This window comes from Lactuca sativa, chromosome 8, assembly GCF_002870075.4.
Source record: "Lactuca sativa cultivar Salinas chromosome 8, Lsat_Salinas_v11, whole genome shotgun sequence".
Classification (NCBI taxonomy): domain Eukaryota; kingdom Viridiplantae; phylum Streptophyta; class Magnoliopsida; order Asterales; family Asteraceae; genus Lactuca; species Lactuca sativa.
The window spans coordinates 158,912,278-158,937,893 of NC_056630.2; the positions used below are offsets into that span (position 1 = coordinate 158,912,278).

The 25,616-nt window shown below is 37.8% G+C and overlaps 1 protein-coding gene and 1 long non-coding RNA gene across 2 annotated transcripts; both read left to right on the forward strand.

The window, feature by feature from the left end:
- The first annotated feature begins 1,752 nt into the window (after positions 1–1,752).
- On the forward strand, positions 1,753–3,244 carry LOC111884085 (uncharacterized). The gene is made up of 2 exons (XR_002847590.3): positions 1,753–2,507; positions 2,624–3,244. It is a non-coding gene; the product is annotated as an uncharacterized LOC111884085 (long non-coding RNA).
- A 4,765-nt stretch (positions 3,245–8,009) lies between these two features.
- Positions 8,010–9,206, forward strand: LOC111884049 (mannose/glucose-specific lectin-like). The gene is made up of 3 exons (XM_052766584.1): positions 8,010–8,292; positions 8,389–8,838; positions 8,955–9,206. Exons 1-3 carry the CDS (start codon positions 8,053–8,055, stop codon positions 9,204–9,206), a joined length of 942 nt encoding a protein of 313 aa, XP_052622544.1. The 5' UTR covers positions 8,010–8,052.
- Positions 9,207–25,616: the final 16,410 nt, after the last annotated feature.

A 25,616-nucleotide genomic window follows, 5' to 3' on the forward strand; every position in this document is an offset into this window, starting at 1 on the left:
ATGTATTCAGGTAGTCTTGATCCTTACAATGAAGTGTTACATAATTTGAATTTCATATAACTTTAGCATAAAATATGAGCTAAAGCCTAAATGCAAGAAATTGCAATGCACTTTTATTTAAATTAAAATTTAAAAGTATAGGACTTCGTAGAAAATGATTTTAAAAAGTTTTCACTACCGAAGTATATTTATATATTAGGTGTAAAACTCGTGTATTACACGAGTTGGTTAAAGAAAATAAAATATTAAAATGTAATAATAAGTATTTTTTAAAATAAAATTTTGAAATAAGAAATGAATAAACATATTAATTGCAATTTAGTATAATATTTATTACATTTGATACTTTACATATATAAATATAAGATTATGTGACTTTATAATTTTATAAATTAAAAAAAAAACATAAATTGACATCTGGATATTATTTATTTAAAAAATATCAAAAAATGACAAGTATCAAAACTCATTAGAGATTGACATGTGGCAAAATTATGTTCATTTATTATAGTAGATTTACTATTTAGACAACTTACAACGTGTTTACTGTAACATATATATAAAGAAAAACTTGAGAAATTTTCAGAAAAGTCCAAATATTTTGGTCTAGTTTATGAAAAAGTCTTAAACTTTTTGTTAACAAAAAGGTTCGAATTACCGGATAAAAAAATTCTAATCAACCGTTTTCACCAATAAATTATTTTTTACCCGGTTACCTCCAGAAAAGTCATTTTATTTTGGCCTAGTTTATAAAAAAAAATCCCAATTTTTTTTTTCTTCGGCTGTTTTACTCTTTCACAATTTTTTTTGGAAGTTCTTGGTTATAAAAAATTGCATGGTTTTAATCATTTGTTACACTTTCGGGACCATTTTCTATGATGTAAATGGAAAAAGACATTGTCGAATTTCGTACGAACTAGGTCGAAAGCAAGTCCATCATTGCATCACATGACATAGTATAAAATCACAATGTTATATATTTATATGCCATCTAAAACACAACTTCATTTTAGACTGTTTGGTGCAAAGCTTTCCATGGAGGATGACTTGACAACTTGGAATACCAATTTATACATGTAGCTAAAATACCTTATGACTTATGTTGGTGGTAGCTCCTCTATATAATGTAGTCATATTTAATTGTAGAGTATAGCTCCCACTTGTATGATCCTTATTGCTTACATAGTAGATTGGAATTGGATAGATTGTTTACACAGTAGATTGAATATTTTGCATGTTAAATCATTTTTTTTTAGTTTTAACAATTGGTATTAGAGACGTGCCTTGAAGATCCAAGTGATTGGTTCAAGAAACAATATGATAGAACCCTTAAGTGGGTTAGCCTCCAAGAAGATAGAGTAGAGAGAAACACACGATTTTTGGGACAATTTTCTGCACTTTTTTTCCAACTGAAATTACAATACTTAAATAAGAGAATGCTTCCTAAACTAAATGCACTTTATTAGAGAACATGGGTGATGGGAAGGAGATCATGCATGCTGGGGGAAAACTACTTCTTCCACTAACTAGTTTAACATGCGCTTAATGAGCTTGACTAATTCCTTGTGAACCTCCTGGAGCTTCTCTCACGACAACATCTTTCGACCCAGTTGTGATCAATGGATCTTCACTGGGCTTGTGGTGTTTAGTTGAGCCCAGGCCTGTATCACAATATCGATTTGCTGACTTTTGAGCATAATCAATTCAAGATTCGATAAGTTTTTTTGATGAGCCTTTCAAAATTTTCTTAGAGTCGTGTTCTTATTGTTGATATATTGTTCATTGTATTTTGTTTTGGATCTGAAAGTCACTACTAAATCGATTAATCGGACTGCCTACAAATAGGTGTTAGAGGGTAGATTAGGCGGCCTTAGTCCATATTGGTCAAAACCGACAATAATCAGACCAAGTCGGTCCAACTAACTCTAAAAGACCCACCAACTCAAAGGAACGAGCTTGCCTAAAATATAACTGTGTTTCTTTTAGACTGAAGGATTCCCTTTTATAAACTATTTTTCCTTGATAAAATGTTCCCAGCTTCGATGTGGGATACTCAAACTTTCACTCTTCCATGTGTTCTCCCATGCTCGACTCCGACTCCCCCGTGCTCGTTCTTCACCATCGTCTTCTGCCACGAGCTTCTCTCTTTCAACAAGTTGTTCCGATGGTGCTATTCCCCGAGCTTCTCCAGCCTTCCAGTTTCGTTTCTCTCTGATCGATCATATACCAATAAGTTGTTTACATAATTTGATTCTCGATTTTGAGATAATAGGAAGCGTGCATTGATTGATCTATTGCAGGTTCTTAACATTAGTTATATACCAATAATTTGTTCCGGTGCCATATGCTCGATTGCAGATAGTTGGGAGTGTCGATTGTTTACATAATTCGATTTTGGATTGGATAGGTTTGCATCGATTGGTCCTTCTGTCCCTCCTTCACCGGATTCACAGAGGATTAAGCTTCATTCTTCTCTATCCTCACTCTAGTTTCTCTTGTCAATTCCGGTACCAATTTCTGTTTGAGCATATTGCATAAGCATCTTTGTTGTCGCATGTGTATTTTGATTATAGCCTTGTGATACACAACTCCAATTAAGTAATCTGGTTTGTGTTCTTTTCAGTGATGTGGTTGATATGGTTGTTTGATAACTAGCATGCCAAGTGTTTGTGTAAATGCTTAAGAGAAATTTCAGTGATTTTGAGCAAATAATGCTTTGCCTGAGTGAATTTGCTAAAATGACAGAGTGAAGGGTATTTGGATTCGGGTAATTTCTTGATAGAAATTTTGGTCCCTTGATCATCTTAGAAGTTATCAAAAACCATGGATTGAAGATGTAGGTGGTTTGGTAGTCTGATTATTGGTTGTTTGTGGTGAAACAATGGTGGAGTAGCTGAGGGTGTGATGGTGTTGAACATATGCAAACAAGAAGGTTGTCAATGGTGGTGTTTGGTGGTTGGAGCAAAAACAGATGGAGCAGGTGGTGGTATTTGGCTATTCTTATAAGGGGTAGAAAGGAGGTGGTGGTTTAAGGTTGTTACAGCTCTCAATTTGGTGGCTTGAATGAACTTGTTGTGAAAACATGATTTTGAAGAAATGATGAAGAACATTCAAGAACAAATGAAGAATATTTGTAATTCTTGGCTGATATGGTTGTTTAATACAAATCATCAATGAACTAATATATTTGTTAACTTGTTTACTTATATTATTAGGACTAATGTTATATTTATTAAACTTTTAATATTTTTTTAATAATTAATGATCCCCGATTAATCTCCGCCTAGCCGATTAATCCCTTGACCTCAGTCCACCGCCGAGCCTACGTTGAGCGTTTTCTGCAACCTTGCTAAATCCTAATGATTAGAGCAAAAATCAATCTAATTCTTTTGATCTCCAATTCATTTTCTTTTGATTTAGCATAATAGTTTGATATGCTACTGTTCATCAAAAGCCTAATTTTGAGGACCTAAGTCAAATTGATTCCGTTAGATGGTTGTTCTTGTTTCAACATCAAATTGCTTCACTTCTTCATGTCTTGGATTGAATCCAGACTTCACGATAGTTTTGTAATATTGATTGTAAAATTCAATTTGATTCGTGATGCTCTTTCAAATTTCTGGATTATTTTGTTAGAAGACTTGATTGGTTCATCTGATTCTTTGTTTCTCTCCATTGATTCACTATCAAAAGTGAATCTAGATTTGCTTTTAATGTTTTGGGGTTCTTTGATGTTAACCGGTGAGTTTAAGCTTAAATAATTCGAGACAAAATGTGGTTGTTATTGGGATTGATTAAAAGATTGATCGAAAAGAATTGTTGAAGAAAAATCGATGTTAAAGAGCATTGCCTAAATAATTTAGGATCCGATTCGGTTGTTGCAGTCATGATGTTTTGGAGTTCCAAAATTTAAATTATTGACATATCAAGTAATTTTGATCCATGGTGGAATTGTTCATATATGTTTAAGATTGAAGGATAAAACTCATGCACTTTTCTAGAATCCATATGGCCTCACCTAAACTACTATTGTATTGATTTGTTTGTCATCAGTCAATGATTTTTTATATGAACACAACAATTGGTTTTCCATTTACATACTTTTTAGTATACTGTAATAAGGTGTTCAACACGTAATTTGAATATCTTATAATACTTGTAACATAAATGTATATGAGATATGGATTACATGAACCATGATAAGTTCAAAATGATGTTAACATCATTGTTTTATGACAAATAATTGGTTATAAAGGACTTTGATCATTAGTTTTACGGAGTACAATGCATTTATTCCTATTCATAACTTGAACCAACAAAATTTCAAATTTTTAGTGAAATAGTAAAAAGAGTTGAAGTAAAAAAATAGGAGTTTTTTCATAATTTGAACCAAAATAATAAGATTTTTCTGGAGATAACAAGGTAAAGTATTTTACTATACTTACTTTACCGGTAAAAAAAGATTGATTTAAATTTTTTTGTCCGTTAATCAAAATTTTTTTGTTAACAAAATAAAATTTGGAACTTCTTCATTCTGAAGACTTCCCAAAAGATAGTATATGAATGATTTAACTTTAATTCGGTAGATTTTTCATAGTCCATTGATATAATGCTACAATGGGAACCGATGAAAGTATGATTCTTTAAAAGAAAGTATAACCGATCCATTGTTTTTACATCGGTCAATCACATAAATATAACATGAGTTGATAAAGGTTATTGATGAGTCCCAAAAGGAACTTTATAGATGGGAAGCAAATTTCTTGTCAATGGTGGTAGACTCACACTTAGGGGTGTTCGTTTGGATGGATCGGTTCGATCCGATCCAATTAAGTAAATCCAAATTGATTTCGAATTTCAAAATATGGATCCGAATAATCCAAACTAAATTCAAATCCAATCCGATCCGATCCAATTACAATTCAGTTGGATCGGTTTTTATAATTCGGTTTTCAAAAACTAAATCATTTTAAAGATGCCATATAATTATAATATTATCCAATTTTTATAGAAGACACAAAAAATATTTAATTGTGATTTAAAATATATAAACTACTAAAAATGTATATTATAGTTTAATATTTAATAGATAAAAAACTTTTAAGAGAAAATGCATATTAATGTTTTTTATTAGATGAAACTTTTTGAACTTATTTTAAAAAATAAAGTATAAAATTAATAAATAGTTATAGTTATATTAAAAATAAATAAATATTAATTGTTATTCAGTTTTTTTTGGATTATTCGGTTCATATTTAAAAAACCAAAACCAATCTGAAATCCAAAATAGTAATTCGGTTCTGTTGAAAACCAATCTGAAAATCTGAATATCGGAACCAAATAGTCAAATCCAGTTTGTCCAATTGAACAATTCGGTTTTATTCAAATAATGAACAGTCCTACTCACACTTATCAAGTCCGTTGACATATCTCTCACTTTCTACTTCGTCTTTTCATTTTAAGCCCCACTAAAATTTTTCAACATCCTTGAAAGTATTAGACAAAATGTCTTTTGGGTTGTCGAAGATCATAGTAAAAAATGTGTGTTGGATTAAATGGAGCATTACTTTTGGCAAAAAATAATGATGGCTCAAACAATTTGCACATTGATAGCCTTATTGGAGCGAACAATGATTTCCTTGCGACATAGAAATGGAGATTTTTGTGTGAAAGAAACTCAATGTATTACTTAGTGAACAACATAACGTGCAACGTGGCAGAAAAAGTCACATTCAAATAGGTAAAATTTGGAGTAATTTGTTATCTGGTGGTTCCCTTCTAAATGAAAGCATCTGTTTTGAGTATTCCATCATGAACCAATTATAAAATTTACATAGCACAAACATTAATATCAAAATCACATGTACGAAGATGTTGTTCAATAAAGCCAAAATCGAGTTATGATTCTGAATCGTTAGCACATTCATACTCCATTTTAAGGGTAAATGGCACAAAAAATACTCTTTTTTACACAGAAATTCGATTTTGACACCGTATTTTTTTATGTCAATTTTGACACTGTATTTTTCAAGTTTGTTACAATTCTGACCACTTGACCGGTTAATCAGGTTACATGCTGACGTGACATAATGACGTCTCAGTTTTGATGATGTGACATGCTGACATGATATGCTGACGTGTCAAAATTGAATTTTGTTCTCACAAAAAACACTAAGTTTTCATTTTTTTTATTTATTTTGACACTAAGTTTAATTTTTTCTTTCAACTTTGACACTATGTTTTTTTGTTCCACATCGAACATTATTTTTTCCAATTTTGTTCAATGTTGACAATTTTTTATTTGAAACAATATAAATATTTTTTAATACATTTAAACCGTAGAAATATGTTTTTTTTTTCATTTAAAAACCATAGTTTCGTATAAATACAATTTTTTTATTTTTATTTTTATTTTATTTTATTTTTGTACGCTCAAACCATATTTTTATGTATAAATATGTATTAGTTATATAAAAATTGTATTTTATATTAAATATGCAACTTTAAAATGTGTTTGGAGGCTTGGAGGCGTGTAATCGATCAAAACTCGGATATCAAGTTTGCAACCCATCAAATTTTTACATCTTATTAGAAGCTTATGGTTAGTTTGATTCTCATGATATAACTAATGCTTTGAATGTAAAAAAAAAAACACCTTGTATTGAAATAAAATTGTGGTTTTTAAATGAAAAAATATGTTTATACGGTTTAAAATGTAATAAAAAAATATATTTATATGGTTTCAAATGGAAAATAGACAAAATTGAACAAAATTTGATAAACGATGTTCGATTGAAACAAAAAAAACAGTGTCAAAATTGAAATAAAAAATTAAACTTAGTGTCAAAATCGAAAAAAAGTGAAAACTTTGTGTTTTTTGTGGGAAAAAAAATCAATTTTAACACGTCAACATATCATGTCAGCACGCTCGTCATCAAAACTAACACATCATCATGCCACGTCAGCATGTAACATGGTTAACCGGTCAATTGGTCAGAATTGTAACAAATTGGAAAACATAGTTTCAAAATTGACACAAAAAAAACACGTTGTTAAAATCGAATTTGTAAAAAAAGTGTTTTGTGTGCCATTTACCCCATTTTAATGCATGGCTTCATCTAATTGCATGAAAGAAATCAACAATTATTCAAAAATTCTAGTATATCTCTCTCCCTCTTGATTGTTTATTATTGAAGTTCTGACATATCTTTATTGCATGAAAAATGCAAGTACGGTTAAACATTTTTAACTTTTAGTTAATTTTGATATAAACCATTAATTTATTTTAAACAATGAACTTAACGAAAACATGGTTGCTTTAATCTCTATTTCCATCTTAATTAATGATATTCAAATAACTAGAGCAAATTATAGAAATGGTCTCTGTGGGTATATAATATTTTTGAATCAAGTCTGGTTGTTTCAATTGTAACCCTCGTAGTACCTAAATCATTTTTTGTCGCCATTTTGGTCCCTGAACCTAACCGACAGTGACGTTTAAATTTGGAAGTTAAAACCAAATAAAATTACGTTTATACACCTGATTTTATATTTAATCATCCGTTATTAATTTTATTAATACGAAATGTTTGATCCTACAAGACCCACCAGCTCAAGATGTCTATAACCACAACCTGTACATCTTCTTGAAGAAACCTGTTTATGTTTTCTATAATTTGTTCCAAATCGAAGAAATCTACAATGATGTAAGATGTAATAATCAACTATATATACGTGTTCAATTTAATAATAAATATAAAAGTAAGGGTACTACAGGAATTTCAGATGGTTTAAACGGCCTAAGCTAGACGCCAACAACCTAGATAAGTGACAAAATATATTTTAGAGACGATTACTTTTACAATTATAAAAACTGGACTTTCTTCAAAAAACCATATAATCACCGGGACTATTTTTGTAATTTACTCAAATAGTTTTGGTTAACATGTATTTAAGGAGCCATTGGTCATTCATTTGACACACACATTGAGATCGAGGAGCTTGTTCCTTATTGCATTTCATTTATATAGTTAATTACTTATTGTGTTTCTCATGGAAGGGGTACAAAGTAGCAAAGTAGCAGGATGTATTCGAGTTGGAAAATGGGGAAAACAAAGTGGAGGTCCTCAGAATGAGTGGTCTTTTGCACTTGAGAAAGATCATAAACTGGTGAAGATAACCATTGACCATGGTGAACTAATATACTCTCTCATGTTCACAACTAAATGTGGAGGTGTTTTGCATAATTCCAACAAGTTTTGTGGTTGGAATGGTGGAGACACAGTTTCTGAGGTGAGTTGATCTTTTATTTTCTTTATTCCACTAATCATTAATCAATACATTGCGTTATTTTTATTAATCAACATTCTGGGTGGATTGATTAATCAGGTACACTTTGAGGGTGATGAGGAAATAAGTGAGGTTGGTGGAGCCATTGGTAATCGAGGGGGTAATCTAGTAATTTCATTACTATCTTTTAAAACAAACAAGAGGACATATGGACCTTTTGGTTGTGCAACTGAAAATGTTTTTTCTTTACCATGGCACAAAGGCTCATTAGTTGGGTTTTATGGGCTTGCTGGCTATTATATTGATGCCATTGGTGTGTATCTCAAAGCCTTTGAGAATATCATACGGGTTGGAACATGGGGCAAAACTGAACCTGGAAGTCCACAAAATGTTTGGTCATTCCAACTTGAGAAAAATCATCATTTGAAGAAGATAACCATTGATCATGGTGATCTTATATACTCTCTCATGTTCACCACACAATGTGGAAGCTTAACACAAACTACTGAAACCTTTGGTGGTTGGAACGGTAGAGACACAGTTTCTGAGGTAAACAATTCATAAATATATATTCTTCAACTTATTTTTTTATGATTGATATAACATGTCTTTTAATATTCTTAGTTATCTTTAATTGACATGTTTAATTTTTCATTCATGGTTAGATAATATTTGAAAGGGATGAGGAAATAACTGGCATTTGTGGAACAAGTGCATTATCAAGGGGAAGTGTTGCTGGATTGCCTATAATATCATCAATATCATTCATCACAAACAAGAAAACTCACGGACCTTTTGGTAATGTAAGAGGGACTCCTTTCCCTGTATCATGGGATGTTGGTTCTTTTGTTGGATTTTATGGGCTTGCTGGCTATTATATCGATAACATTGGTGTGTATTTGAAAGCCTGCAAGTGAGATAAGGACAAAATAACCTTTGAAATATGTATGTACTATGAAATAAGGAGCATATAACCCTTTGAGGTTATGATGTCTATTCGAAGGTTACTGGCTATCACTACGTTTGTTATGTTGCTTTGTGTTTTATTGTTCGGAAATGACACCATGTACTGATCATGATGATATCATATGGTCTATCATGTTATTTCAAATAAATATATGCAAATAAATTATCTATGAAGGATGCTTCCATCAAGACCCAATCCATATCATACTACCACTTTGGTTTCCTTATATCATTGGTTACAATATAGTTTTTTCTTCGATGAAAAATGAACGAGTATGTAACAATAAACATTTTTCTTAGTTAGAAGAGTTTGTAAAACCAGATCAAAGTGAAGTCACAACCAATCCAAATCTTTATATGATTTTATAATGTGAAATAACACCACAAATTAAAGGAAATCGGAATTAACAATAATAAATAAAACAACCAATATTAGCGACAGACACACTGAAATTTACATGTAAAACCTAAAATACCATGGGCAGTAGATCTAGAATTCGATGGTATCGGAACATATAGTTTATTAACTGAATGTCTTAATCATAGAAACGTGATACACAATGATTAAATACCAAAGGACTTAACAATCTACGCTAAAAATTAGGAATAAGATAAATACATATACTATCATTATCCTATCATATCTTGTGTTCCCCCTTAAGACGAAACCTGCTCTTTATGACCATCTTGCCAAGAAGAAACGTAAATTGATTCCTTCCAAGACCTTTTCAAAACCTTTGGTTAATAGGTCAGCAACCTGCCTTTTGTTGTCAATCTTCATTAATGTGATTTCTTGAGAAGCAACCCTTTCACGAACAAAAAAAAAAACAGTCCATTTCAACATGTTTTATGCGTTCATAAAACATAGGGTTGTTACCAATATGACGGACAACCTAGTTGTCGCAAAACAAAATTGTTGGGCAGCTAATGACAATCTGGAGTCCTTAAGGAGCCATCTAACCCACAAAATTTCACTCATAGTTGATGTCATAACTCGATACTCTACTTCAGCAGAAGAGTGAGACACAACTGATTGTTTCTTTGTTTTCCACGAGATAGGTGCACCTCCTAGCATGAGAATGTAACCGGTTCGTGACCGCCTAGTATACGAACACCTAATCCAGTCAGAGTCACAAAAAGTAGTCAACACTGTTTCTCCAACACGTGGCAAAAGGATACCTTGTCCTAGCGCCCCTTTTAAATATCGCATAACTCTCGCAATAGCTTGCATATGACTTTTTCGAGGACCAAACACAAAATGACTTAAAAAACATTGACTGCATAGGTAACATCAGGACGTGTGGCTTGAAGGTATAAGAGTCTGCCAATTAGTCTTCTATACAAACCTGCATCAAACTAAGGTTCATCTTCTATTCGATCAAGCTTCAAATTTTGTTCAATGGGAAAAGGCTCGGCTTACATCCTAACATCCCACTATCATTGAGAATAACCAAAATGTACTTCCTCTGACTCAGAACTAACCCATCTAAAGGCTTTGATGCTAAAGGATTTATCAAGTTGTGTCTTTGTTTCTTGAATCCGGTCTAGATTATTTCCAGCTATAATAACATCATCCATGTAAATTAAAATGACAGTGTGAATTCCATCTTGATTATGTAAGAATAAGGAATGGTCAGTTTTGGATTGAAGAAAATTTATGCTCAAAAGGAACCTTGTGAATTTGTGGTACTAGTTTCGAGATGCTTGTTTCAACTCGTAGAGAGACTTTTGCAAATGACACACACGAGTTTCACTTTCTTTGGAGAATCCTTGTGGAATTTTCATGTACACCTCTTCATCCAAGTCTCCATGCAGAAATGCATTATTGACATCCAGTTGATGTACAAACCAATCTTTCTTAGTAATAACCAACAAAAGAATAAGCATTGTAACATCCAAAATTTCAAAACAATTAAAACTTTTCAAAATCACCCATTTTATTAACGTTGTTACAAAAAGGTTTTCAATACATTATTTAACAGAGTAATTTCCCAGGTTCATATCATAAAACACCAACGCGAGGAACGGTACGATCACGCCTTTGCCTTGCCACAGACTCTTTAGAACCTGAAACATAAAACCACAACTGTAAGCCCGAAAGCTTAGTGAGATACCCCCAGAATACCAACCACATATACGCCTTTCCAGGCCCTGACCTTCCGGTCCCTGTGTCTCAGGGGACTTCCGTCCCTGCTGGGTAAACCTTCCGGTCCTACCCACGCCGACCTTCCGTTCCATCACACAACATAATCGCCTTCCGACCCATAACATATTGCCTTCCGGCCCATAAGCATAAAATGCACATATAACATAACAAGCAATCATATAGCAGTTCATAGACAACAATCGATCAACAGATCACATATCATAGCATTACTCTAACAAGATACCGGTCTAGCCGGTCACTATCATAACATTACCCTACGAACCAGTCAACATACTAAATGCATACATATGCCTTTCCAGGCCATGACCTTCCGGTCCACATAGTAATGCCTTCCGGCCCATAACATGTATTGACAACTACCCAGATTTCCATCTGATAAAAGGGTCGGCCTTGGTGCCATAAACCCTAGCGATATAGTGAGGATAACTCACCTCGAAACTGCCGACTGAACAAATAGCTCAAGTTGCTCCGATCACTGATACGATCTCCACCTCTGGACAGCCACCAATGCCCTGAACTCAACAATAAACAACAATTACCAAAATACCCCTGGAACCACTGGTCAATCCTTGGTCAAAGACAAGGTCAAGGTCAACCCCTGACTGACCCTACTCGCCGAGTCAACCCTATGACTCGCCGAGTCCCCATATTCAGAACTTCACTCAACCCGCGATCTAACTCGCCGAGTCACCCCAAGACTCGCCGAGTTCAACGACTCCGAGTCCACTCGCCCTTAACTCACCGATTCCTTAAGACACCCTTTCTACACGTCGAGTATCCCCTTTTTACTCGACGAGTTCCTCCTGGAAGAATCGCGGGGCCACCCCGACTCAACTCGCCGAGTCTGAAGAACAACTCGACGAGTCCCAGTAAATCTTCAAGCTACTCGCCGAGTCTGTTCATCGACTTGGCGAGTCCATGCCATGTAACCGCTCTAACTGCATCCTGGGATAGTTATGGTTCCGAAATACACAAGCATGGGACCTTCTGGACCTCTAAAGGTCCTAATACAGGGTTATATTCGTTCGGGTAACAAGGTAATAATCTATCTAATCACCAAATGGGTTCCATAAACCCTAGATCCATGCACACATCAATATAACATAAATGATTCGAAATGTTACCTGAATAACGCACTCTCTGTGTCCCCAAACCTCAGAACTCGAATCCCTTGCAGTTCCTTTAGTCAAGACTCTTCTCCTCCTTGCACCACAATCTCTTCAAGTCACCAATGGCCTTCAATCTTGCTCTAGATGCCCACAGCCGCTTAGGGTTCTTCTCAATCGACTAAAAGACGAACAATGACGGCATATAATGCGTTATATACGACCCAAACCTGAACGGATAGGGTTTTCGCTAGACAGCGCAGACTCGCCGAGTCCATATCTGGACTCGTCGAGTCCAGTCGCGAACCCGCGACCCGGTCTGCGATCCTACTCGGCGAGTCTAGGCTCCAACTCGCCGAGTCCCCTCTTAAAACACCCCCAAAATCATAATTATATCGATATTTGGAATTCCGGGCTGTTACAACTCTCCCCCACTAGAACTAGACTTCGCCCTCGAAGTCTCACTCTGAAAATAGTTCCAGATGCTGCTCCCGCATCTCACGTTCCGGCTCCCAAGTCATTTCCAATCCCTTCCGATGTTGCCACTGAACCAATACTAGGGGTACCTCCTTGTTCCTCAAAACCTTGATCTTCCGATCCCTGATGGACACTGGTCTCTCAGCATAATTCAGGCTCGCATCCACCTGAATATCCTCCAATGGAACCACTGCTGACTCATCGGCTATGCACTTCCTCAATTGCGACACATGAAAGGTGTCGTGGATCTGTCCCAACTCCGCTGGCAACTCCAATCGATAGGCTACCCGGCCTATCCTTGCAATCACCCGAAATGGCCCAATGTACCGGGGCCCCAACTTGCCTCTCTTCCTGAAGCGAATCACTCCTTTCCAAGGAGAGGCCTTCAAGAGTACGAGGTTGCCGACCTGAAACTCAAGCTCGGACCGGCGTCTGTCTGCATAACTTTCCCTGTCGGCTCTGTCGAATCTGCTCTGTCGACTGAAGCACGATCTCTGCACTGCACATCACTCTCTGTAACCGAAAATTACCCAAGATGCAACTCTGCTCTAAATCTCAACGATCACTCGACCCATAAGGGTTAGGAAACCATGAACCACCGGATCTCCGATCTAAAGTCCACTTTGTCCATTCCGGACCGACTAAGAGATCCATTCTCACTCTCAGAGCAACTCTCACAAGTTCTCCTCTTGCCATCACATACACATACTGAACTAGTCCCAACACCGCAGGTTGAAAGACCCGATACACTGATGATATCCTCGAACATCTCCCAAGATGAACCACTACATCCACCCTACACTCTGATCAGAATCACACTGAGAATTTAAGATTCTCTCTCCCCCTATATCCCTTCTGAGCCTCAACAGACATCCCAAACCGGATGGGTTCCTACTTCGCTGCCGCGAACACGATGCTCGAAGGCATACTCGAAATACTCTAACCATAACTCTGCTCTGCAGCTTTCATTCTTGTGAACTTGCACTCCCCTTCGGAGTTACACACCTTTCTCTTTTCCTTCCAAGGGACCCTCTTGGCCATAATGCCACTCCAACCGGTGCTACGGTGCTTGCCCCAAGCGACACCACCCTTTTTGCGTAACCGCTATTCACATACTCTGGTTCTCATTGCAGGGGCTCTCAATCCCATGCACTCTCTCCACTCATCAAAATCACTGCCTCAGCTAAACAAGATCACTAACCCGGGGCCAGACCTTCCAATGCAGTCACACTGCAACATACACGATCCGCAATCTCAAACTGATCCAACAATACCAACAGAGTCTCCAGCATGACTGGACCGACTCTCATAACACATACTAGCCACTCGAGGCTATATCTCTGTGGGTTCGTACACCCAAACTCTGCGAACCCTCAGGTTCTAACTCTGGGAACCTTCCGGTTCCAGTTCTAGAAACATGCACAACATAATCCCGTAGGATTAATGCAGTACAACCCATCACGTACCTCAAACATACCAATACTCTGATCGCATAACCCCGGTTACTTACTCAAGCTTGATCCCGGCCTTCTTTCAGGCCTCCACAATCAAATGCCCTAGGTCTGTATCCCGCCCCGCATACCCGACACTCGCTCTCGTCGGCCTATACTCCGCGCTGACAAACACTGCTGAATCCCAACAGCTAAGCACCCTCACATACTCATCGATCTCCCGGAGAATTCTCCAATTCTCCCCCACTAAAGCACTGACTAACTGCCACCGATCGTCCTTAACGATCTTTCAGAACAATCCTTCACAAGGAGAACATTTACCCACTGACTGCTTCCCACAAGCATAAGCAACCCTCAGCAAAACACATCTCCTCCCTGATCAATCCACTCAAAAGAATCCGGTCTTTCAATTATCCACTCTACGACTGCAGATGCTACCCGACATTCAACCCAGTGCCGCATCTCCACTGACAACCCTCACGAACGATAATCAACGGAATTCCCAACAATAACCCGTAACCAACCCACAACCTGCCAAAGGATGAATGCTGCATCGAAAACCGCACAAGGCTACCGGCACCAAAACACCAAACTATAACCATACCAAACCCGCGAAACAATGAATACCGCATCGAAATCCACACAAGATACCAGCACAAACAATACGCCACAACCAACGCAAGATAATCAAGACATCAAGAAGGCATTATACCCGCAGCTGCCTCCGACACTGCTCCGTCTCCCTCTGCCGCAAGCCGATAAGCATGACCCTGAGCCCTTGGGGCTCCGCTCCATCCTGTCCTCCTCCTGAACTCCTCAAGGTGGCCGGTGCTAGAGCCTGCACCGGTCCTGCAGAAAGCTGTGGACAGTTGACCCTCAAATGTCCAACCTGCCGACACTGATAACAAATCCTCAAATCCCGAATTGGCACTGACTGCCGACAATCCCGTGCACCGTGCCTCTCCTTTCCGCACTTGCGGTATGCACCACCGGACCAGCAACTCCGGTGTGACCCCTCCCACACTTCCCACAAGTGTGGCCGCTCCGATCCCCCACTCTAACATCAACGGTACTGGACCGTTTCGGCGCTGGCTGCGACTGCATCGGAGCCTGCCTCAGCTCACGCAACTGCAACTCAACCTCTAACTCACGCCGCATGGCGGCCTCCTGCAACACCAACAAGGTCTCGCACCCCTGTGCAGACACGAACTGTCTGATATCCCCCTTGAGTATACTCAGACAGCGGAACATTTGAGCCTGCTCCGAAGCAACTCAGGGAAAAACATCGCCCTCTCAATAACATCCTGGGAATCTCAGTCACCGACTCCGAATCCTGCTTCGGCTCAAGGAACTCCCGAGCCAATCTCTCTCTCTCATCCCGCGGAACATGACGAGTACTGACATCTCTCTGAATTGATCCCATGAAACCGCAGCCCTCTGCGCATCGGAGAATGACCCCGTAGTCAATCTCCACCAATCCTTCGCTCATAGCCTCAACAGCTTCAGAGCACACCTCACCCTCTGATCAGCAGGGCATAAACTCGTGGAGAAATACCCCTCCACGTCTGATAACCATCTCATAGCAACAATCGGGTCGTGAACCTTATCGAATGTGGGAGGCTTCGTATAATAGAAGTCCCGATACTGAAACCCCGACTAGGTCTTCCCTTTGCCGCTGCTACAGCCGCTGTAACCGCCGCGGCAGCCGTCTCTGCGAGAGCCGCATATCGCTCATCAAACTACTCAACCATGGCGGTCCTGATCGACCCAAACAATTCCGGCAACTTAGCCCGTAACAATGCAGCAACCCCATCACACAGGATCTCACGAATCCTCGCATCCCGCTCGCTCGTGCTCGTCCGATTGATAACCTTCGACGGCACCGATCCACCCGGAACTCGCTCTCCAGCTCCCGATCCTGATCCGGATCCACTATCATCATGCCTCGAGATCTCCATAATGAAGACACCCTACCAATCTCAGACACTTCCCAAAATCCTGGGATCCAACTCTCGCAACCCTACCCTAGAGACCATGGTTTCCCTGATACGCGTATGGGTCCTGTGCTTTCAGTAGTACGGGCCCATACTACCTTCCACACCTACCCATATTTGTATGAAGTACTACCACGGTACCCTAGGGAACATGCATAACAACTATCAACCCTCACCACTAGAGGAACACTGAGAACATCCCATAGGGGACCCTAGGCTACAGGCATCACATATCAGGCAACATTATCATGAATTCCTGAAGATCCCTAGCCTAACTCTAGCATGCTGTGCTATCAAGCTCAAATAAACAAATATCATGTATGGTATCTTGGGGTTACTTATTGGCTCCGGCTGATCGTACCTCCGCGTCCTCCTTTTACCAAATTTGAAAACCGTTTTAATTTCTCATTTTAAATTTTCTCTTTTTAAAATCCTCCTCGATTTGAGACTGGAGTCACACGAATGTTTCCCCAATTCACTCAAACCAAGGCTCTGATACCAACTTGTAACATCCAAAATTTCAAAACAATTAAAACTTTTCAAAATCACCCATTTTATTAACGTTGTTACAAAAAGGTTTTCAATACATTATTTAACAGAGTAATTTCCCAGGTTCATATCATAAAACACCAATGCGAGGAACGGTACGATCACGCCTTTGCCTTGCCACAGAGTCTTTAGAACCTGAAACATAAAACCACAACTGTAAGCCCGAAAGCTTAGTGAGATACCCCCAGAATACCAACCACATATACGCCTTTCCAGGCCTTGACCTTCCGGTCCCTATGTCTCAGGGGACTTCTGTCCCTGCTGGGTAAACCTTCCGGTCCTACCCACGCCGACCTTCCGGTCCATCACACAACATAATCGCCTTCCGGCCCATAAGCATAAAATGCACATATAACATAACAAGCAATCATATAGCAGTTCATAGACAACAATCGATCAACAGATCACATATCATAGCATTACTCTAACAAGATACCGGTCTAGCCGGTCACTATCATAACATTACCCTACGAACCAGTCAACATACTAAATGCATACATATGCCTTTCCAGGCCATGACCTTCCGGTCCACATAGTAATGCCTTCCGGCCCATAACATGTATTGACAACTACCCAGATTTCCATCTGATAAAAGGGTCGGCCTTGGTGCCATAAACCCTAGCGATATAGTGAGGATAACTCACCTCGAAACTGCCGACTGAACAAATAGCTCAAGTTGCTCCGATCACTGATACGATCTCCACCTCTGGACAGCCACCAATGCCTTGAACTCAACAATAAACAACAATTACCAAAATACCCCTGGAACCACTGGTCAATCCTTGGTCAAAGACAAGGTCAAGGTCAACCCCTGACTGACCCTACTCGCCGAGTCAACCTATGACTCGCCGAGTCCCCATATTCAGAACTTCACTCAACCTGCGATCTAACTCGCCGAGTCACCCCAAGACTCGCCGAGTTCAACGACTCTGAGTCCACTCGCCCTTAACTCACCGATTCCTTAAGACACCCTTTCTACACGTCGAGTATCCCCTTTTTACTCGACGAGTTCCTCCTGGAAGAATCGCGGGGCCACCCCGACTCAACTCGCCGAGTCTGAAGAACAACTCGACGAGTCCCAGTAAATCTTCAAGCTACTCGCCGAGTCTGTTCATCGACTCGGCGAGTCCTTGCCATGCAACCGCTCTAACTGCATCCTGGGATAGTTATGGTTCCGAAATACATAAGCATGGGACCTTCTGGACCTCTAAAGGTCCTAATACAGGGTTATATTCGTTCGGGTAACAAGGTAATAATCCATCTAATCACCAAATGGGTTCCATAAACCCTAGATCCATGCACACATCAATATAACAGAAATGATTCGAAATGTTACCTGAATAACGCACTCTCTGTGTCCCCAAACCTCAGAACTCGAATCCCTTGCAGTTCCTTTAGTCAAGACTCTTCTCCTCCTTGCACCACAATCTCTTCAAGTCACCAATGGCCTTCAATCTTGCTCTAGATGCCCACAGCCGCTTAGGGTTCTTCTCAATCGACTAAAAGACGAACAATGACGGCATATAATGCGTTATATACGACCCAAACCTGAACGGTTAGGGTTTTCGCTAGACAGCGCAGACTCGCCGAGTCCATATCTGGACTCGTCGAGTCCAGTCGCGAACCCGCGACCCGGTCTGCGATCCTACTCGGCGAGTCTAGGCTCCAACTCGCCAAGTCCCCTCTTAAAACACCCCCAAAATCATAATTATATCGATATTTGGAATTCCGGGCTGTTACAAGCATGGTAACAAGCTTTGCAACTGGTGCAAAAGTGTCATGATAATTTACCCCCCTCCATTTGTGTGAACCCCTTTGCTATTAGCCTAGCCTTGTACCATTCTATCTCCCAATTTGGTTTATATTTAATTTTATAAACCCATTTTGAATCGATGGCTTGCTTGTTCTAGTGATTCTCGTCGATTCCTGTCTTTCTGTTTCATCGTGTTGTTGGTTTTGATGCGTGAGTTCTGTTGAGTCAACACATGGGCTTGTTTCACGATTATTGGGATCATTTAATAGGACATCTTCATTGTTGTGCTAATCTTGAAGATCAGTGGAGTCGTTGTAGTCATTATACGAATAATCATTAGGGGCTGATCCAATCACAGGAATGGAATCCAAGGTTTGGTCAGCATGGTGTTCCTCATAACATGTTTCACAAGGATATTTTATCGGTTCTTCTTCTTCAACACAATGTTCAAATTTATCATTCTTGATTGGAAAGATGCTTTCATGAAACAAAATAACCCTGCTAATGACAATCTTCTTTGACTCAACATCATAGATTTTGTATTATTTGGTACCTTGTTGGTAACTTAAGAATACCCCGACCTTTCCTTTTTCTTCAACCTTTTCCCCCTTTGTATCAGAATTTCTGAAATATGCTAAGCAACCAAAAATTCTTATATGGCCGTATTGGGGCTTTTGACCCCAAACAATTTTGTAAGGGGTCTTGTTTTTGATAACTTTGGATGGAAGTCTAATGATTATGTAAGCCGCTGTTAAGATGCATTCTCCCCAAAATCTTTTTGGAAGATTAGCTTCAAAGCGGATAGCACGAGCGGTCTCAAGTACATGTCTATGCTTTCTTTCAATCACACCGTTTTGCTGCAGTGTATGGGGGACATGTGGTTTCTAACAAGATTCCTTGTTCACTATAAAAATTGAAGCATATGATTAAAAGTGAACTCTCTACCATTTATCGCTTCTAATTATTTTAATGCGCTTTCCAAATTGAACTTTCACCATTTTGTGAAAGAAAACAAGTCATTTACTACCATCACTTTTATGTCTAATGAGGATAACCCACATGGCTGATATGGGCATATTTAGTTACAAATTCATGCATAATCTTAATACTTTATGTTATTTTGTCTCAAATATTGAACAAAAGGTACTTAATTAGTTTAAAATTTCATTTCAGCATCAAAGACATGCTCGGAAGGAAAAGGAAGCAGATTTGGCAATTGGAAGCTTGGATTTTGGATTTTGAAGAAAGAAAATAAAATTGAAGAAAAACATGCGTGTTTATGCTAAAACACGATGTGTTGCCTTGAGGAATCCCTGTAACGCTCTGTTCCGAATTGACTCCTAGTCTGAGGCGGTGGCTCGAAGGTCGGTCACTATAAGGATTATGGCTCTTGGGAAGGTAAGATCTAGGCCCTTTTGCATGCGGGTGATGTATTAGAAGTGATTCGGGTGTTCGGTTCGTGTTTTCGAGCCTATGGGTATTTCGGTAAAGTGGCAGTTCGGGCTTTTGTGGAAAATGGATTTTTGTTCAGAAGTTCTTAAGAAAGGTTTTAGTTGCTAGAAGTGTAGGGCTTCTCTTCACCTTTCCGTGGATATAAGGATCGTCGGAATCGAGCTTATAACGAAGAAGTTATGGCCTTCGGAAGTTTTGTGGATTAAGGATTATGGTATGGGGCCAATTGCTAATTTGGGCATATTGATTGAAGTGGCTGCTCGGGAAACTGGTAGGGCAGCAGCAAAGGAATTCATGCAGTAAGCTTCTGCAGTGTGAGGGGAGTCTTTTCACCATACCAATGGGTCTAAGTCACCAAAGCCGACCCATTTTATGTTATATGGTACACTAGCTATAGTAAAGATATGTGGTAGGATAGTTAGCTTTATGCTAAGTGGTATGCTAGTGATTATATGATATGTGTTATGCTCGTTGTCTTTGTGATACTTACATGGAAGATCCCAGGGGGGAGCCCATCGCATTGGATGTAAGACCATGTGGGGTAGCCCATGGCATTGGATGTAAGACCATGTGGGGTAGCCCGTCGATGTAAGACCATGTGGGTTAGGCCATGGCATTCCTAGGTAAAGACCATGTGGGGTAACCCATAACATTGGATGTAAGACCATGTGGGGTAGCCCATGGCATTCCTAGGTAAAGACCATGTTGTTGGATTAATGTCTAAGTCCATAACTATATTTGGTAAGACTTGACCCGACCCGGCATGGTCCATTTGGGTTGCATACCATCATGCACTTGAATGAGAGAAATAAGACACTTATGGTTATTAATATATTATAAGTTCTAGTATATTAATAATAAGAATAATAAGATTATTTAATTAGTATTGATCAAGAATTAATCTAGGATTAATTAAGTGATCAAAAGAAGACTAATTAAATATATGGGTTGATTGTGTAAATCATCCATACTTGTATAGTGGGCTAATGCTCCATGGATAATCAAGTTGGGCTAAAACCCATAGGATGGTCCATGGATGCTCCATGGTGTATTTGTACCCATGGATCCAAGGAAATGGAAAGCCATGACAATTAAGAGTTTACCCTAATTGTGTAACTATATAAGCATCTTATTATTGAGGAAAAATCGGCCACTAGAGATAGTGAAGAAAGGGCTAGCCGATTTTGATGAGTGTAGAATTCTCTCAAGTCATTCCAAGTGTTTTGATGATTGTGATTCCATTTGAGGTGTCACACTTGGGGCACTAAGCACTCAAGCTTCATGAAGACTTACTACACCAAAAAGGTATGTATTCTATCCTACTATATCCATTGTTTTATATGCTAGATTAGGATAATACCTTGGAAGTTCTTATTTGCATGTATAATAGAGAAAACATAGATCCAAGGTATTTAGGGTTGCATGTACACTTAGGAAGTGTTAGAATGCTCAAAACCCAACAGTGGTATCAGAGCCACGGGTTGTTTTCTGTTATATTGATGCAAATATTTTATTTTCAAAGTTGGAAAAAAAAACATGAAGTTTGTCAAATTTTAAGATAATTACTTGTTCTTGTGAAAAACTAATTATTTGTAAAATTTGAATAATTTGCTTTATGAGTTGAATTAGGTCAAATTTAATAAAAGATAAAATAATATGATTATTTTATTAGTTTTAAAAGTTTGATCTAAAGAGTTTTATTTTTTTTGAAACCTCCATAAGTTATGGATATGAAAAGGTTTTTAAAAAAAAAATTGATTCAAAGTTTTTTTGGAGTTACAAAATTTGGTGTTAATGTTTTAAAGGATTACATAACTTAAGAATAAGTTATGGATCACCAAAAGTTTTTTGTGTTATCTTGTTTTATGAGTGAATTTGGATTAATGATGAAAATTATGTGATAGTTGGTTTTAATCCAAATTAATCTAAGAATTGATTCTAAAATGTGTTTTTGTAACTTGTCCTCAAGTTATATGAAAAGTCACATTTAAGAATCATAAAACTCATAAAAATTGGCAAAGGTTACAAAATGAAGAGTCTAGTTCTAATTAAATGGTTTTATGACTCCATAACTTGTCCTCAAGTTATGGAGGACCAAGAGTCTCTTCATTTAATAAAATAAAAATAAAATAAAAAAAGGTGTAACCTTAATTAATTCCATAAGTTATAAAATAAAGAAAAGTTAATTCTTTTATTAGTTTAAAGTCTTCCATAACTTGTCCTCAAGTTATGGAACTTGAAGAGTTTTTGGATTAAAACTACTTTAAACACATAAGTTATGGAATTAATTAGTTTTGAATAGTTTCAAAACTTGCCCTCAAGTTTTGGAATTTGTAAAGTTTTCTCTAATGAATACTTTAATTCCAAGTTAGCCCTTAGAATTTTAAAAGTTAAAATTCAACCCTTATACTTTATAATATTATAAGTTAATAATATATATATATATATATATATATATATATATATATATATATATATATATATATATATATATATATATATATATATGTATAAGAGTAAAGTCAGTCTTACCGCTAGTACGCCTCATTCACGAAGCCGGTCTATAAGGTGGGTATAAGGTTGTTGCCTATAAAATAGCAACTTAATGGGTGTCCACTCTCACCCACCGCTTGCTTGACCGGTGGAAGGTCGTTAGCCGAACGGGTTTGACAAGACTATAATTCTCCTTCATTAAAAGTATTAATGATAATACTAAGTAACTAAACTCTTAATAATACCCAATCTTAGTTACTTAGGAAAAATGTGAATAAGGTGCTAATCCATGAAATTACACTTTGCACTTTGTCTAAGTCGTTAGTGGAGCGTGTGTGGTTAACCGGCACACTAACTTGGACTTAACAAGGTAGGTAAAGGGTGACTTAATATTTATCATAGTATCGATGGAGCGTGTGTGGTTAACCGGCACATCGATTGAGGGGTAATTTATTAAGGGTACCAAGTGATTTGCATGGTTACTTCACACCTCGTTTTGTGATCCTCGGCATCCCAGTCACAAAACTTGGAGGGCACACTCGAGATTGAAACATGCCTTTGAAAAGTTCAATGAATCTCAAAGATCTAGGAGTTTCAAAACCAATTAAAACATAATAATACATTTCGTTTATCTTGGTGGAAATTGGTGAATCGTCATTCACCTACCTTCAAATATTTTATAGCTTGGATTACGGCATACCTCTTCTAAGTTATAAAATAGTTTGTTGGGTCCTAGCCTTAATATTTCATATTGGGTGTCATATTAAGGACTTTAAATCAACTATCTTGAATATCTCCCAAAAGATGTCTGGTTTAGACACCTATGATTTTCCCAAATCTCTTGAAACAAGGTTTCCTAATGAAGATGATGTCCCATGGATATCATACTTCTTCACCTCTTCAAATTATTCTCCCTAACCCACAAGTTCTTGAAAAGTTTAAGGTCACTCAGGCCCTATTAGGCAAGGCAAGGTCTAGGTGTGGTCACATCTTGGAGATGTAGACACATATTGACAAGCCGGGAGAGTTGGGTGTCAAAGTCTTGAGAAAGTTGGTGGTTCAATCACTTTCGAAGTCACATAGTGAGTTCCTTTGGGACACCTATGAAACAGACTATGACAAGACCCTTAATGATCTTATCTATTTGCTAAGATCAACTTCCTAAAACTTTATGGACATTGATAATGATGACATTGGTTATCCAGTAAAGCATTCTCTTCCCAGTGGATAGGGATCGGCCATAGTCAACTCGGTTGACCAAATGGTAAAGAGAAAAGCTAAGTCTGTGATAGTCCCGTGTACCATTATCAAAGGGTCCATATGTTTATATTGCCAAAGGAAGGGGCATTGGTTGCGAAGCTGCCAAATTTACCTAAGGATGTTAAAGTCAATAAGTTTGACTCTACTTCAGGTAAAATCCACTATCTAACTCTATTAAGTTTCTATTCTGAGATTCTTGATACATGATGTGACCGGGTCGCATGGTGATGGTTTAAGAATCAAAGGAAAGTGAAGAAACTTGAAGGAAGAATATGCTGAATCTGATCGCATAGATGGATTTCTATCGCATAGTTTGAAAAATCGGATTCTTGAGCTACTTCTTAGGAGTTATGAGATATTGCTTAGGAATAGATAACAACAAGTTTTCATATGGATTGTAAGGATAGTTTTTCCGCAAAGTTTTAAAATAAAAGGAAATTTTTGATTTTATTTATTTTAAAATATCCTTACAATGGCATCTGTGGAAATTTTTGTTGCTTATAAGATTCCATTAGTAGCAAGAGTGGAAGTATGAAATTGATTCTTTCATTTGTGGTAATGTCTAAATTTACCAAATAAGGAAAGATTCTCATCACCCAAGTTTCAATTGGACCGGAACTTGGAATCATGCAAGTTGTATAGCATGATGAATGAGAACTTTCAAGTTTTGGAAAATTAAGACTAATTACTTGTTCACATGGATGTGTGAGTCAAGTAAAGGACTTAGGGATCGAGTACACATTCTTGTGCACTGATTAAGTCCACCACAAAAGATCGATAAGAAGAATCAAATAAGGCAGAAGGATAAAGTTTCTCAAATCTGAAAAGATGGGAGAGTACTTAGTATCAGTTTTGTGATCATCTTAATGATGAGTCATACTTCGTTCCAATACAAGTCTTAGAGTCATACTCCAAGATTGTCATTTGAGTGACATGTCTTAAAGAAGGTTTAAAACACTTGTCAAATGTAAGAGTAAAAGTTTTCTACTCTTGTACATTTGAAATTGGTAAGTTGTGATGTTTTGGATAAAACAAAGACCAACTTAGGCCAATTGGGTAAAGTGTTTTTCTTGATTAGAATCTGCACTATCTCTTGGATGTTTGACAAGGGAGTCTTATATGTCAAGAGGACAGTGGGAGTCTTAAAGGTCTTGAAAGTCTCAAGAACTAATCAAGAATAAAACCTAAAGTTCTTCTCTAGCACACAATTTGAGGTTTATAATCTATTGTGTTGACATATCTGTGCCCATTCCAGTTAAAGTTGGCTTTGCATATGAGTTCTTAGAGTTCTCAGTTTGTTGCATAACAACTTGGAAGCAATGGCAGGCCCTTGAGCTGCCAGGTGGCAAGAAGTTAAGATTGAGTTCAATCCATATCGTTTTGGATTTGTCATTATCTTTGTCTTGTGATTATGGTTTGACAAATTCATATGGGTAGGAACTCATACACCATATAAATCTAAGTGTCATAAGGTTTCTCTCCGATTCATGAAAATGATGGTGAGGAAACACTTTCACTAAGTAGATTTTATCTAGATAGCAATTGTGATATTTGCATTCTCAAAGTCGTTAGTGGAGCGCGTGTGGTTAACCGGAACACTAACCTGGACTTGTGAGAAGTGGCAAAAAGGTCTAACCATTATGATTACGGCATACCTCT

Coding starts and splice junctions, on each gene's coding strand:
- LOC111884049 (XM_052766584.1), top strand. CDS start 8,053: ATGGAAGGGGTACAAAGTAGCAAAGTAGCAGGATGTATTCGAGTTGGA. Junction 8,293..8,388: donor GTGGAGACACAGTTTCTGAG/GTGAGTTGATCT, acceptor TTGATTAATCAG/GTACACTTTGAGGGTGATGA. Junction 8,839..8,954: donor GTAGAGACACAGTTTCTGAG/GTAAACAATTCA, acceptor ATTCATGGTTAG/ATAATATTTGAAAGGGATGA.